At 36.8% G+C, this 14,523-nt stretch overlaps 3 protein-coding genes, 1 non-coding gene and 1 pseudogene across 5 annotated transcripts in view; 1 reads left to right on the top strand and 4 right to left on the bottom strand.

Moving 5' to 3' along the window:
- Positions 240 to 4,743, bottom strand: LOC104715690 (annotated as a pseudogene).
- Positions 7,344 to 8,852, top strand: LOC104712224 (pyruvate kinase, cytosolic isozyme-like). 2 transcript variants are annotated; one of them, XM_010429073.1, is made up of 2 exons: positions 7,344 to 7,464; positions 7,519 to 8,852. In XM_010429073.1, the coding sequence occupies exons 1-2, from the start codon at positions 7,344 to 7,346 to the stop codon at positions 8,850 to 8,852; spliced, it is 1,455 nt and encodes a 484-aa protein (XP_010427375.1). The 2 variants fall into 2 exon arrangements, with proteins under 2 accessions (XP_010427375.1, XP_010427374.1); XM_010429072.1 differs by having other exon boundaries at positions 7,344 to 8,852.
- Positions 9,066 to 11,107, bottom strand: LOC104712223 (sedoheptulose-1,7-bisphosphatase, chloroplastic-like). Its single transcript, XM_010429071.2, has 8 exons — positions 10,893 to 11,107; positions 10,643 to 10,768; positions 10,362 to 10,547; positions 10,187 to 10,268; positions 9,877 to 10,098; positions 9,705 to 9,805; positions 9,550 to 9,621; positions 9,066 to 9,458 (listed from the first exon to the last, which is right to left on the bottom strand). Exons 1-8 carry the CDS (start codon positions 11,007 to 11,009, stop codon positions 9,180 to 9,182), a joined length of 1,185 nt encoding a protein of 394 aa, XP_010427373.1. The 5' UTR covers positions 11,010 to 11,107; the 3' UTR covers positions 9,066 to 9,179.
- Positions 11,686 to 11,757, bottom strand: TRNAM-CAU. The gene has a single exon. It is a non-coding gene; the product is annotated as a tRNA-Met (tRNA).
- The window catches only part of LOC109126480 (keratin, type I cytoskeletal 10-like), a 4,270-nt gene continuing 2,234 nt past the window's right edge, over positions 12,488 to 14,523 (bottom strand). The window contains exon 2 of the mRNA XM_019230052.1: positions 12,488 to 12,894. Within this exon, the coding sequence (XP_019085597.1) occupies positions 12,488 to 12,894 (407 nt within the window). The remainder of the gene's footprint in view (positions 12,895 to 14,523) is intronic.

The following is a 14,523-nucleotide window of genomic DNA, read 5'->3' as shown; positions in this document are numbered from 1 at the left end:
TTTCGGACAGAAGATGATGAAAGAATCGAAGGGAAAACTAAGAAGAGGAAGGTGAAACCGTTCTCTGCAATCTTTCTTATATTTTATAGACAAGATGAATGTGAAGAATCAAGAGACACGATCCATTTTAGTATATCCGAGTGACCTTTAGGCTTCTCAAGGAAGTGAATTTATTATATCCATCATTTAAGAAAGTGTTGTATATTAATAAAAACAGTTGTAGGGCTTGCAAAACGGCGTTAATGATGTTTAGATTTGGTGAGTTTTGACTTACATTCGACACAGTTTCTAACTATATTTTCAAAACAAGTTTGATACCATTCGTCTGCAGTCATTTTTTTGCTCTTTCTTTTCCCTCTCAAAATAGTTTGAAGCCATTCCCCTTTAGTCATAGTTTTTCTCCTTTTCTTCCTCTTTTCCTCTCCATGGTTTCTCTCTTCAGAATCTTTAGGAGGTTTGGGAGCTGTATTATTTTCCTTATCAACGCTTTTAAAGCCTTGTTCCACCCAAGTAACAGGTCCCAAACCTCCTTCTTTGCATATGGCTTGCACAAGAGCGTCAATTTTCTTATCACCACTATCATCATCCCAAACAGTTGGCTCTAAGTTGTTGATGAAAGCATTCTCAATGTTTACCTACAAAGATGTAGGAAAACAAAAGTGAAATCAACATCTTAAAAATAAATTGAATTAACCCAAACACGAAACATAAGTATCACTCCATATACCTCATCATCAATTAAGATCTGATCGACATTTCTTGTTTGATACCATTTTTTACCCTTGAACTTCAGAAGAGGAGGACTTGTGGTACCTTATGGATCACCAAACTATTGTCCGAAATTAGGGAAAAGATTGTACATCCATATTTGCAGTACTTGTAGAAAGCCATGTATTGTGATTGAGTCTCCCTCCAAATTTGCCTTCTTGACTGATTTAATCAGAGTTTTGAAAGCCAATCTGCCCCATGGATAACCCTCAAACTTGGGCAAATCGAATACCATACGAGCTCGTTTACGTAGTTTGTCTTGAGATCGCGGTCCTTGATGACAACAGCTAAAATAGACAAATACGCATAGCAAATTTTGTCGTCTTCATCTGACCAAGTTGCAACATCATTAACCACTTGCTTCAGCTCGAACATACTTGGGTTCTCGTCTACTCTGACTCTCATCTTTTTCCACAAGTCTACATGCACACCTTTTCCCACATCTATTTCCTTATCATTCTTATCTGGTAAAGGTGCACAGTTTAGACCTGTTATGTTTTTGAACTCTGATAGGGAAAATCGAGCTGGTGTACTACGGAACATGCACCATATCTCGTATTTTTTGTTGGAGACAAGTTGTTTCACAAGCAGCGTTTTGATAATCTTCGACGACCAGTTGAATTTTTATTTGTAGCAAACTGTGCAATTACCCCCAAAGGCGAATTACAAATGCGGTTCCACACTACTTCTCCAACAGCCTTTTCCACTTCTCCTAGAAATGCAATCTTGCTATGGTAGTTGAGACTTTTATCACACTCCGGCTCGCAACCAAGTGAGTATAAACTCGAGGGAAATCCCAATTCCATATTTGTTTTAGTCAACAATCTGTTAGCCATGAAAAAAACCAAAACACGATAAATCATAACTCTTAGCCACAAAGAAAACGTGCAGCCAAAAAGGAAGTGTATCATGAGTTATACCAAAAAGGACAAAACATGAAACACTAAACTCACTTCTTTTTTCGGCGGCTGTAACAAAAATACTTTTGTGTCTGCTCTCCCGTAACAGTCTCTCCTCGGATTTTTTTTAGTTCTTTCAATACTTTCGAAAGCGCGTAGATGAGCATCTTCTCTATCTTTTACCATGAAAAGTTTAAAATGGTGAGGCAAGTGAATGCATATATAAAGAAAAGAGCAACAATAAAGAATATGATTATCTACGTAGTCAAACAAACTCAAGAATTTGCTCGATCATTTAGAAGAGAGAAACTATGCCCTATCAAAGTACATATTTCTACGAGTTATACTAGTTCTTCTAGTTGAACCAATGTGCCATTGGTATTGGTAACCTACACACGGCATCAATCAACAATGCACACGGCATCAATCAACAATGACTGACCTCAACTTTGTCAACTCTGGATGAATGGTTTCGGGAAGTCGGTGAAACTCTTCGGTCAGACACAGACACTTACGGATGTTCTCTGGTGACACAAAGTCAACTGCAACTTTTGTGCACGATTGTTCATACAGAAACAGAGTTTTTGATTAGAGTTTCCACTACAAAACAAATGGTATGATGATACTAAAAGGTGGAAGATCAGAAACTATCATTTTACTTAGAGCTCTGCATTTCAGGTCAGGTCACCCAACCCTATCGACAAATCCTATACATATCCAACTCGAAAGTTTTACCTTTAGATTCCGAACTTGATGAGGACAACCCGCAGGAATAAACACCGCTTCTCCTAGATTTTGCACAAATGTACATGTCTCAATCCCTATAATAACAGACAACATAAAATCCGTTAATATAACCCAATCCAGTCGAAAAGAGAGTAACATATAGTTGTTTAATTACTTACGAAATTCTTTCTTGAGTTTTTTTTATGCTCTACAGTTAAATAGAATGATTGGTCATGTATCGGGTTATAAACCTGAAACAAAAAATCGAATAAAATGTCAGTACCAAGAAAGTAAAATCTCAATCAAAAAGGTTATTGCAAGTAGGTGAGTAATAATCTCCATAACTGGTTGACCAAATGCATGTCTAAATTTTCAGCAATGCTTTTTAATATACTGTTCTAACTTAGAAACAACTTCACTCCTAAATATGTCCCAAAGAGCACCTCCCATTTCTTGATGATTCTGTTCGCTTTCCACGTTTGGTTCTGCTTCCTCTTCTTGGCTACGATACCCAATAATACCATCCTCTTCCTTGTATTTCTGTTTCAGCATTTCAGCCTTGGATTTTTGTTTTTCACTTACAGTTACTTCAGCTATATGTGTCTGTATATTAACCGCGTCTGCCATATCCAAGTGAAGCTTAGTCGCAGAATCGCCTCTACCAAGCTCATCTGGGAACCCATAGGCAATGTAAATTTTGGTACCTATATCTGGTTTGAGAAGTTTATCAGGAAGCTTTGTTGCAATGTTAAGAATTCCGGTTACTGGATTACTATATTCTTGGAAAGGTAACGCGGATATGAACTCAGTGTAGTGACGAGGCAATGCATTCTCAAAACTATCATTAGGAGGCTAGTCTTTTAGCTTCAACATCTTAGACCATGAGCTTCCATATCTTTTTCCTTTCTTGTAACCATCAAAGAAGGAATCTGCTGCAATGTATTCCGAACAATTAGATAAACAATCAATAGTTTCAACTTTGGGTATCCCAGAACTTCCTTCTGATGATTTCATGTAGTCGCATACAGCTTGCAGCATAACGTCTGGCTCCCAGCTTAAACCAGGTATGTTCTTGAGAGTGTTCCTAACGATTACTGGTTCACCTTTTGCCCACTGCTCTTGAAAATGCAGAAGCCCTTCTTCTTTTAAGACATTGCAAGATTCAGGAGAGAATAAGTAGTTGTCACTTGATTCCTTCCTCGAAGCTGTTTTTCTCTTCTTATCAGTTTCCAAACCAGGATAGCTATAATTCAACAATCTAGGAATTTTCTTGCATGACGCCATGATAGTATCTGCTTTCTGTTTCAAGTCTGACATAAATGTCAGCGGTAAGATTCTTGTGAGCTCCATGATAACATATTCACCACAACCAGATGCAAAAAAGATCCTTCTGTTATGATCAGCGTGCCACTTAATAGATTGGTTAGGATTATCTTTGTCCTCAGGAACAGAGTTGGAGCTCGATTCTGAAGCATGTGAACCGTGCACATATTCCTTTCCTTTGCGAATCTCTTGACAGCATTTTAAACAAAGTTCATACTTGTCATCATCACCATCATTAAAGGAGCAGCATCGGTGCAAGTCAAAAATTGAAGTTTGGCAGATATCACTGCAAGACAAGATGATCTGCAGTAAGATCAACTAAACTGAAATGAAAGATCCTAACTTTGTATTAGATAACATAAGTTGCTTACCAGAACATACATTGATTAACGGGGGCTTCTATCAGAGTTGCCTTAACTTCAAAAGGCTGTATTCCTATAGTATCAGGTCATGTATATAATATGTTAGCAGAGGTCCCTCAGAAGGAACATAAACCAAGAATTAGTAGCGGAAATTCATACCTTGAATCTTTGCCTCGACTTCAGTCTCATGCTTCTGAGCTTCAATTATCTCATTAAGAAGCAGATGCATCGATGCAATCAGGTACTCGAGATGATGGCATCTTTCAGAATCCGGTTTCTTCTTTGATACCTGTTAAGACAGAAAAACAATCAAAAACTAAATCTTCTGCAATTAAAATATTGAAATTGATGCTAACGATAATCTCATTTACCTCAATTAAACCCTTCAATTTCAAGCATTCCCCGCAGTTACAAATTTTGAGGCAAAAAGGACATTTTTCAACAACACCCTTCTCACAAAATAGATGTGGATACCTGGAAAAAACAACAAATCGAGTTGACACCAAAACGTATTTTAGCAAAATGCATTTTAAAGTTTAGACAGAAACTTACCATTTCCTTGTACATTGCTGACAATACATTCGCTTTTTACATTCATTACAAAGGATAAGCGTTCCCTTATCTCCATCCAAACACTGATGGCAGAAATTGTGGTCTTTCTCCATGTTTCAGTCACCAGACTTCAAAAATTTTTTTGCAAGCTGCTAGAAACACTCTGAACTCACACGTCAAAGCAACAAAAGCAAATACAAACATACAAAGCAGGTCATGAACCATTTCAAGGACTATAAGTCTATAAGAGTAAGATTGGCTCTAAACAAATCATATATATGTAGTCAGGCTTTCTCTGTAAAAAAAAAAGATATATGATATCTCATATCTGCAAGATACATGACACATGCAAATAATTCCACACCCTTCGTTCTCATTTCTTATTATATGTATATGATACTCTCAAAAATAAACAATGCCCCCACACACAAACACACACATGTAACATATCCTAAATATACAAACTCTTCACCACGATGCATAATGTAACATATCACCACGATGCATAAATATACAAACTCATCTTCACAAGCCACGGTTTGTATGTATACATAAACAAACTTAACGAGATCAAGCAATTCAGAGAAACACCAACACACAAATCAAACAAAATTCACTAAGATTGAGTTTTTATCGTGATATACTAATTTGTTATCATGTTCGATTAGCTTTTTGGTCTATATTCAGAGAGATGGTCGAACACAGACACACACACACACACACACGAAGACTCACCTTTCTTTGGACCATATTGTTCTCGTTGGAAGCAGATTGGTTTTGTTGTTTTCACCCCATATGGCCATTGACAATCTAAAGACTTGTTTATCATGAGCATTAGTAAAATCTATACTATGAATGTTGCAAATCTATACTATGAAAGTTGGCCAACTATTTCCATTATTCTGCCACATCAGCAATGAAGAGAGTGCCACATGTCCATGACTAAAATCAACCAATCATCTTGAATTCTTTATGTTGCTTAACTAATCTTCTTCGTCTTCCCTCGCTTGATTTTTGTAGTAACTGCTACTTCAATCCTTTTCGTCTGCCCTTGCCTTGATTTTTGTAGTAACTGCTCCTTTATAATATCTCTCACATCCTACTGTTTTTTATTTGTAGTGTATGAAGATGTGTGGAAGATGAAGGTCAACTACAGAGAAAGGTGAACTTGAAAATCAAGCATATTCATAGAGTACTCTTTTGAAGAAATCACCAACGATGGCTTTAGAATATAGATTAGAATGCTAAAGATAATAAAAGATTGAATTTTCTAAAGAAATAAAATTGTCTTATACTGATGTTAAGACAATCTGAACATCATCTATAAATTGTCTAATTGAAACTGATTAGTATGCTTATTGTTCCAAATAGCTGATGAGTACAGCTTGTGGCTGTTTAGCCTTCTCAAGAGTCTATATCCACACATGAATGGATTTATATTGGTTGTAACTGGTTATTTGTTTTAGCTTACCTATACTATTTTAATGCATTAGTAATGGTTTATTTCTTTTGCTCATAATAGATTACTAGTTAGTTTCTTCGTTATGAGAATTGCATGCTATGTTTTGCTTACTATTTTTTCTAATTATTCCTATATTTCTTGCTTTGGTACAGTGTAGCAGGTTCGAAAAAAACAAATCCTTATATGGCAGGAGTCGTGAATATATAGAGAAAGATGTTTAATTAGTTCTTCTAATTATAGTTTGTAAGTGATTATATTCATTCCCATTCAATAACAAACAAGAAAAATCAAAATTCTCTCTTAATTTTACATTGTTGTGTTGTTTTCCTTCTCTGCAAACATTTTTCTATGACTCTATCTCCTCAACTATAAACAAGATTGCAAGTCCATTCTCACTATGGTGAACCTTAAGGATTTTTTTCTTTGAGTGGTGTTGTTTCTAAATTTTTATTTTATGTATCTAGGACTGGTATGTGTGTTGTTAAATGTAATCTTACTATTAAATAAGAAAAAAACTGGTCATTTTGTGTTTGATTCTTAAGAGGTAGAATAGATTATGAGACTTGGGAATTGGCCAAATTTACTACAGTTTTTTTTAAACTGCTACAGTGCCAATGAAAAAGAAGATTCAATTATCTGTGTGGCTACTCTAAATTTTCAGTCACATGATATCGTTCACCATAGTTTGTGCTTTAGTTTTTGACTATTCAACACACGATCTCATACTGACAGTAAAAATATAATTGTTCATATCGCCAAAAGATAACCTACGAAATGTGCATGTACTCATCTAGTATCCATAATAGATAAAGTATGGCATATATGTACCTTTGAGCCATAATAGCTACTGTATCAGCGTCACTAACAGTTACTAACTTAATTCGTTATGTAAAATTGAAAATTTCTAATTGAACATTATTCATTTATCTTTTAATATTTTCCTCAAAATATTTGTTAAGTTCGAAATAAAAATTGCCAAAACCAAAAAAAAAAAAAGAAAAGGAAATTAACTAAAACATAGAAAGGAAAAATTCGAGAAAAAAAATTACTATTCCAAATCAGCAAAAAGGAAAAATTCGAACATGTAACATAACGCAAAATTGGAAATTCGCAAATCGCTTCTTCTATAAATACTGTGACCCCGTTGGTCATAATTTTCATCAAGCATCCTCACAATTTCCAAGCCTCTTTGAAACTCTCTTTTAATCTTTTCTCTGCGATCTTTCGTAAAGTTTTCAACTTCCTTCCACAATGGAGATGTTACTTGGTGGACAAGCAACCAAAGGAGCTCTTCGATCAAAGACGAAGATTGTCTGTACTCTTGGACCGGCATCAAGATCGGTGGAGATGATTGAGAAACTTCTCAAGGCCGGTATGACCGTAGCCCGGTTCAATTTCTCCCATGGTTCTCACGCGTACCATCAAGAGACTCTTGACAATCTCCGAACCGCCATGGCCAACACTGGTATTCTCTGCGCTGTCATGCTCGACACAAAGGGTCCTGAGATTCGAACCGGGTTTCTCAAAGAAGGCAAACCGGTACAGCTAAAGCAAGGTCAAGAGATCACAATCTCAACTGATTACAACATAGAAGGAGACTCAAACCTTATCTCCATGAGCTACAAGAAACTTGCAGAGGATCTCAAATCCGGTGATGTGGTTCTTTGTTCAGACGGGACAATCTCTATGACTGTCTTGTCCTGTGACAAGACTCTCGGTCTTGTTCGTTGCCGATGCGAGAACTCTGCGGTTCTTGGAGAAAGAAAAAACGTCAACCTCCCTGGAATTGTGGTTGATCTCCCAACGCTCACTGCGAAAGACAAAGAGGACATCATGCAATGGGGAGTTCCGAACAAAATCGACATCATCGCTCTTTCTTTTGTTCGTAAAGGATCTGACCTAATCGAAGTCAGGGAGTTACTTGGCGAGCACTCAAAGAACATCATGCTCATGTCAAAGGTGGAGAATCAAGAAGGAGTTATGAATTTGGAGAGTATTCTAGCTAATACTGATGCTTTCATGGTGGGTAGAGGAGATCTTGGGATGGAGATTCCGATCGAGAAGATGTTTCTTGCTCAGAAAACAATGATCAAGATGGCTAATGCTCTTGGGAAACCAATAGTCACAGCCACACAGATGCTTGAATCCATGACAGTGTCTCCTCGTCCGACTAGAGCTGAAGCCACCGACGTTGCGAACGCTGTTATTGACGGGACAGATTGTGTCATGCTTAGCGGAGAAACCGCTGCTGGAGCTCACCCTGAGGCAGCCGTGTTAACAATGTCAAGGATCTGTAAAGAAGCAGAGGAGTTCATCGATTACGACGCTCTTTACAAGAAAACCCTAGGAATCGTCTCGTTACCTTTATCACCAATTGAGAGCTTAGCTGCTTCCGCTGTTTCGACGGCACAGAGTGTATTTGCTTCGGCTATTATCGTTCTCACCAAGGGAGGTTACACGGCGGAGCTTGTGGCTAAATACAGGCCGAGCGTTCCTATTTTGTCGGTGGTTATGCCGGAGAATGCTCAAGGGAATGATTTCGAGTTGTCTTGCTCGGACTCGGTGGCTCATGTGGCAAAGCGTGGTTTGATTTACCGTGGGATTATTCCGGTGGTGGCGACGGGATCTTCGACGGAGGAAACGATAAGATTCGCTATTGGATACGCGAAGACGAAGGGGATTTGCAAGACTGGAGATTCTGTTGTGGCTTTGCACAAGATCGATGGTTCCTCTGTTGTGAAGATAATGAGCGTGGAGTAAACATATTTTTTACGCGTGTCTATTTTGCAATTCCAAATTCTATTGTTGTCAAAAATAAAGTCATCAAACTTTTAATTTCGGTTTAAACATTGTTTTTGTCTTTTGATCGCATGATAATAAAGTTTGGTTATTAACTAATAGTTTTTTTATTATGATCTATGGAAGTTTTGGTTTAATAAATAATAGAGATAGTTTGTCAAAAAAAATTTTAAAAATTGGTAATAGTTTTGTTGCTTCTCTTATAAATAACCCAAGGGAGAAAAGTAGATTATCCGGTTTTATGGAAAAAATAAACATACATTTCAGTTTCCTCTTTTGAAATGGGTTCTAAGCGGTAACTCCAATGGGAGCAGTCTTGAGTCTTGATGAACCGTAAAGGGTTTCTTCAAAGCGGATGATCTCGTTCTTTGAGCCATAAGCAACTTGAGTTCTGTCATCAAGGTTGACGATGGTCTTGTCGAGTACTGACTTGTATCCATCACTGCTGAATCCACCAGCATTCTCTATGAGCAGACCAAGAGGAGCCACTTCGAACAACAGCCTCAACTTTGCCTTAGCTGTAGGAGAAGTCACGTTGGTGAAGATTCCTTTCTCCTTCACAATAATCTACCAAAAGAAAGCAAGTAAACTGTTAAAGTCAAGGTTTCATTCACAAGTAAAGAAGAAATCAGGTTAAAGTGTCAAAAGAGTAACGAACCTGGTTAACGTCAGGAACCATTCCTCCGGTGTATCTCAGTGTGTACTTCTCTTTCACGTAGTAATCAATCAGCTGAATTCACAAAGAAGAAAAGCATTCAGGAAATTTTACATTGTGGATCAGATTCAAGTTTGATGGATTCGAAAGCAAAGAACCGTGTTGTATTCGGAGTTGTCGAATGTGGCTCTTAAGTTTCCTGGTGAGAACATTTTGCCTTCTGCGATCTCTGTTGTCTCCTTTACATGCTGCCATTTCCCTGATAAAAACATTTTGAGCTTAGTTGAAAGCTACCAAAAGAGTTGGATTAGACCAAAAACTCTAGTGAACCTTCATCAAGAAGCAAGAACTCATGGGTTCCTGGGAACCCCTTAATGGCCAAAACATAAGTGGTTCTTGGACCGTAGATTCCCATGGCTGCAGCCACTTGGTCTCCTCCCGTGACTCCAGTTAACTTGTCCCCAGGCCAAACTCCAAATATGGTTCCCACTGTGAAGTTAGTATCCACAATGCTTGATCCATCCAATGGATCAAATGCAACACTGAACCCACCTGTCCAACAAATATTCATATTCTTCAGATAAACATGTCCGCACAATTCAGGAAGCTGGAACTGTCAATTAAAGTTCTGTAAACTAACCTTCCACTGGACCTCCCATGTCTTGAAGCTCAGGTACTTCTTCAGAGCAAGCATACTTGCACACATGCGAGTATTGCAAAGCCTAGATAAAACCAATACACAAATCAAAAACCTAATGATCCATTTTCTGATACAAAACTAATGAAATAAAGTGAATTTGAAAATGTAACAAAACCTCAAAGAGAAGCTTATCAGCGAGCATATCAACAGCGAGTTGTTCATCACCAAAGGAATTAACACAAGCTGTTCCACCACAAGAAGCTGTTCTAACTTTGAAAGCTATTGTTCTCAATGCTTCTCCCATACACATGAGCAAAGTTCTCAATCCCTTGTCAGGAGTTGCTTGTGCCAAAAACTCTTCCTATTAAATTAAAAAGTAAGAAACTTTAACTCAAAGATCGAATCTTTTAAAACACACAATTTGAATAAAGATTGAGCCTTTTGAATAGACTGTACCAAGCTTTGGCCAATTTCACATTTGGTAACACTTGAAGCACCATTGCTCTTAGCCTTTGTGGATTTCAACTGCGATTTTGGTAATACTCGTAGTGAATCTCCAAAGATTGAGCTCGATTTCAAACGCTGCTTATTTCAAAATATCACAGTCAGTAACACTAGTACTAAAACAAATCCTACTCTGTACTCACACGTGACAAGTGCGTGTGTGATTAAGTAAAGTCAAAGTTATATGCAGAGGAAAACGAACCTTGAAGCTGGAGGATGAGGAGAAGGAAGAAGGAGAGACCAATGTAGAGGAGGATCGTTGAGAAGAGACGCTTGGGGGAAGGATCCCACGTGAGTAGCATGCGATACTGGTCTCCATTGTTAAAAAAAGCTCGAGGTTTGATCAAAGAAGAAGAAGGAGAGGTCTGAGTAGAGAGAATGGTGAAGACAAAAAAAAATCTAAAAAGAAACCACAAGTGGACTTGGGAAGAGATAAAGGATGTTAAAGGTCAGAGTGACACGTGGCAGTGGCTGAAGAAGATATGATTTAGAGCTCTGGTGATGTGCAATTGGGCGAGAGAGACGATTGAGGCAAAGAGGCTTTGATTTGCGTTCATACATTTTTTTTTGTGTGGTTATGGTTATCTCTTTTATCATCATATTATGAAGATTATATCATCTCCAAATCTTTCATATCATTCGATTGCTCACCACTGATGTTGAAAACCAAAAAAAGGTGATATAGTATAATTACAAACATTACAATAAACCAAAATTAGTTACAAACTAACTTATAAAACCTTCTTTTTGGTTCTCATGCATCAATTTTACAATTCTAACCGCATAAACAGGATAAAAGAAAATATTGATCATCTATTTGGTAATTGGGCTCTATTTTTATGGTAATTGGTTAGTGGGCTTTCTTAAACATTGGATTGTGCATTATATGATGGAAATTAGAGTAATATCGCATAATTGTTTTCGCTTTTTTCTATAGTAAATATTTGTTTGTTTATTTTGGTATGGGAAAAAAAATTTGCAAAAAACCTGTAGAATATCAGAGCCAGGTTTCGATCCTGGGACCTGTGGGTTATGGGCCCACCACGCTTCCGCTGCGCCACTCTGATTTGTTGAATATATGTATGATGTTTGCTCTTTTATATATTATTTTCATATATTTATAGAATATTATAAAATTTTTATTTATACTTAAGGAATAATATTAGATTCTTTGGAAGATTGACTTGTTTATAATTATTTGCTCAGTTTTTGGTTATATAAATTGTGATATAATTTAATGTTATAATTATAAATTCATATATATAAGAAATATGATGTTAACAATGATATTTTAGTATACATAATAAAACTTGTCAAAATGTAAAATACATTTAAAAAAAAATAGAGAGATTTTATCATGTTACAAAAATGACATTCAAACAATTAGAATCAGTTACTTGACAGTCGACATAAATAGGTAGTGAAAAAATATAATTGTTTGTCTATAACATCCTTACATATTTGCACTGTTTCCTCTACCAAAATCAATCACATATACTAGATTCAGCAAATCAACGGTTTGCATTTTACATATCAAATAAGCATTGACCTTAATTCATTCCTCGTATTGCAGTTGACGAATAAGTAAAGCCAAGACTGTACATAATTTAAAATTATTGAAAATTGACCAAAAGAATCAATCTAACAATAAAAATTCACAAATGCATATGCGTATGATATGGAGAAAAACCCCTACTACATAACACAAAAGAATACCACACGAAAGAATATTACAGCATAAACATTAACATAAAAAAACAACCATATATACAATCTTTCATTAGAAAAATTGTCAAATTACCATACAACAACTAAAACCCCTAGAAAACCGATGAATATTAGTCTTTTGGACAGACCATAATGCTTGAGACAGTCACCGCTACTCGAACTGCTGCTCGTACCGCTGTTACCACTCCCTCCGCCACCACGACTACCACTGCCACGACCTCCGCTGCTACCGCCTCCGCCCCCACGACCTCCTCCTCCTCCGCCTCCACCACTGCTTCTAAGCTCCCTTCGCCAAACTGGAAAATCGTTCTCAGAGAACGTTTTACTTCTTGTGACCAAACTATGTTTCAAATTGGAGCGCGAGACAGAGGTTTCGGTGGTTGAACCAACGGTTTGGATATGCGTATAAATCGCTAGGAGCAAAAGTAACGCATAAGCCATTGGTTTAGTTGATTTGTGTAAGACCATTTTTTGTTCTGTTAATCACAAATTACAACAAGAACAAGATGCGTTTGTGTTAATTATCTTTAGACTTCTATTTATACGAAATTTCACTCGGTACCCACGTCTCAATCTTTTACTTTCAATATTNCGCCTCCACCACTGCTTCTAAGCTCCCTTCGCCAAACTGGAAAATCGTTCTCAGAGAACGTTTTACTTCTTGTGACCAAACTATGTTTCAAATTGGAGCGCGAGACAGAGGTTTCGCTGGTTGAACCAACGGTTTGGATATGCGTATAAATCGCTAGGAGCAAAAGTAACGCATAAGCCATTGGTTTAGTTGATTTGTGTAAGACCATTTTTTGTTCTGTTAATCACAAATTACAACAAGAACAAGATGCGTTTGTGTTAATTATCTTTAGACTTCTATTTATACGAAATTTCACTCGGTACCCACGTCTCAATCTTTTACTTTCAATATTAGTATTTTAGTATAATAATTTACAAGAACTATTCTACATTTACTTTTGAGGAAAAGAAATGGATAATCTTGACATGATCAGCAAGATGTTGACGTCAAATTATCCTTGCAACGCGCAATCCTTTTATTAGAAGGAGAAATTTAAAACCACAAGTCAAATATATATGTAAGTCTAGCGGTTTCAAAGATCAAGGGTAGATTTTGAAAGTTTCTTGTCATACCCTCCAAATACTGATTCCTAATCACAAAGTATTTCATTAATTTTCATATGAAATTGACTTTTAAAAGTAAATTCAATTTTGTTTCTGTAATTCAAAGGAGTAGTTTTGTTCTTGTTGTTGTCACTTGTCAGGCCGCGTATTTGTTTTTGGTAAGACGCAAACGTTTCTTGTCTTGACTATTCAACCTAGGTCATGAAATTTTTTGATCAACTCTCGCAATATATAACGTGTTAGTTGTTTTCTGATTAATTAACAATATGTTTCAGGAAGTCCACATTTACATACCAGGTTTTGTAAGGTTCCTCGCAAATCTTATGGAGCTGGTAGTACCTATTGAGCAACTAAGGATATTGATTTTCTGACCACTGACATAAACTTATATATACCTAATCTGGTATAATTAATAGGAGAGTTTTGTGGACAACCCATTGTAAATTTCTCATTTTTGAATAACAGAAAACGATTCATTTGGAGATTAATCTGTAAGGAATATTAACAAAGAGCTATGATGTGTCCAATGGAAAGAACTAAAAACTGACACACATTTTGGAGTTTGTTCAAGAATCAAAACAGCAGAAACACAAGCTAAGATCACAAGACATGGTGAAGGATGAGAATGATCTTGGTCATTGGGTCATGTTATACCATGTCAGAAGATTCTTGATGTGCCGCTACTCCTCCATCTTCAATGCATCTTTACTCTTGTATACACCTGATTACTGTTAAAAACGATTTTGAACAGACATGTCATTTGATCAGTTTCAGGATTAGACAAAGCGCACACACTACAGTGACTACACTGTTGCTTCATCTTTCTATAGCTTCAATGTGTGAGACTCAAAGTGACATTCCCTGAACTAAAAATCAACACAGATAAGCGTTTTTTGTTGTATGTCATTGGCGTTCATGAAGTTCAAAGTAAAATGTGTCATTCTATTCCACAAACAAAAGGATAAGCCTCC

The sequence above is a fragment of the Camelina sativa genome, chromosome 9 (genome assembly GCF_000633955.1).
Source record: "Camelina sativa cultivar DH55 chromosome 9, Cs, whole genome shotgun sequence".
In the NCBI taxonomy this organism is placed as follows: domain Eukaryota; kingdom Viridiplantae; phylum Streptophyta; class Magnoliopsida; order Brassicales; family Brassicaceae; genus Camelina; species Camelina sativa.
Note: the sequence above shows the minus strand (reverse complement) of the source record. Positions and strands in the feature narration are given on the sequence as shown.

What these genes read in the sequence shown, in the direction of transcription:
- LOC104712224 (XM_010429072.1), top strand. Translation starts at nt 7,344, where the DNA reads ATGGAGATGTTACTTGGTGGACAAGCAACCAAAGGAGCTCTTCGATCA.
- LOC104712223 (XM_010429071.2), bottom strand. Translation starts at nt 11,009, where the DNA reads ATGGAGACCAGTATCGCATGCTACTCACGTGGGATCCTTCCCCCAAGC. An exon ending in CATGGGAGGTCCAGTGGAAG is followed by an intron (nt 10,099 to 10,186) that starts GTTAGTTTACAG and finishes TTTGTTGGACAG; the next exon opens with GTGGGTTCAGTGTTGCATTT. An exon ending in ACAACTCCGAATACAACACG is followed by an intron (nt 9,622 to 9,704) that starts GTTCTTTGCTTT and finishes TTGTGAATTCAG; the next exon opens with CTGATTGATTACTACGTGAA.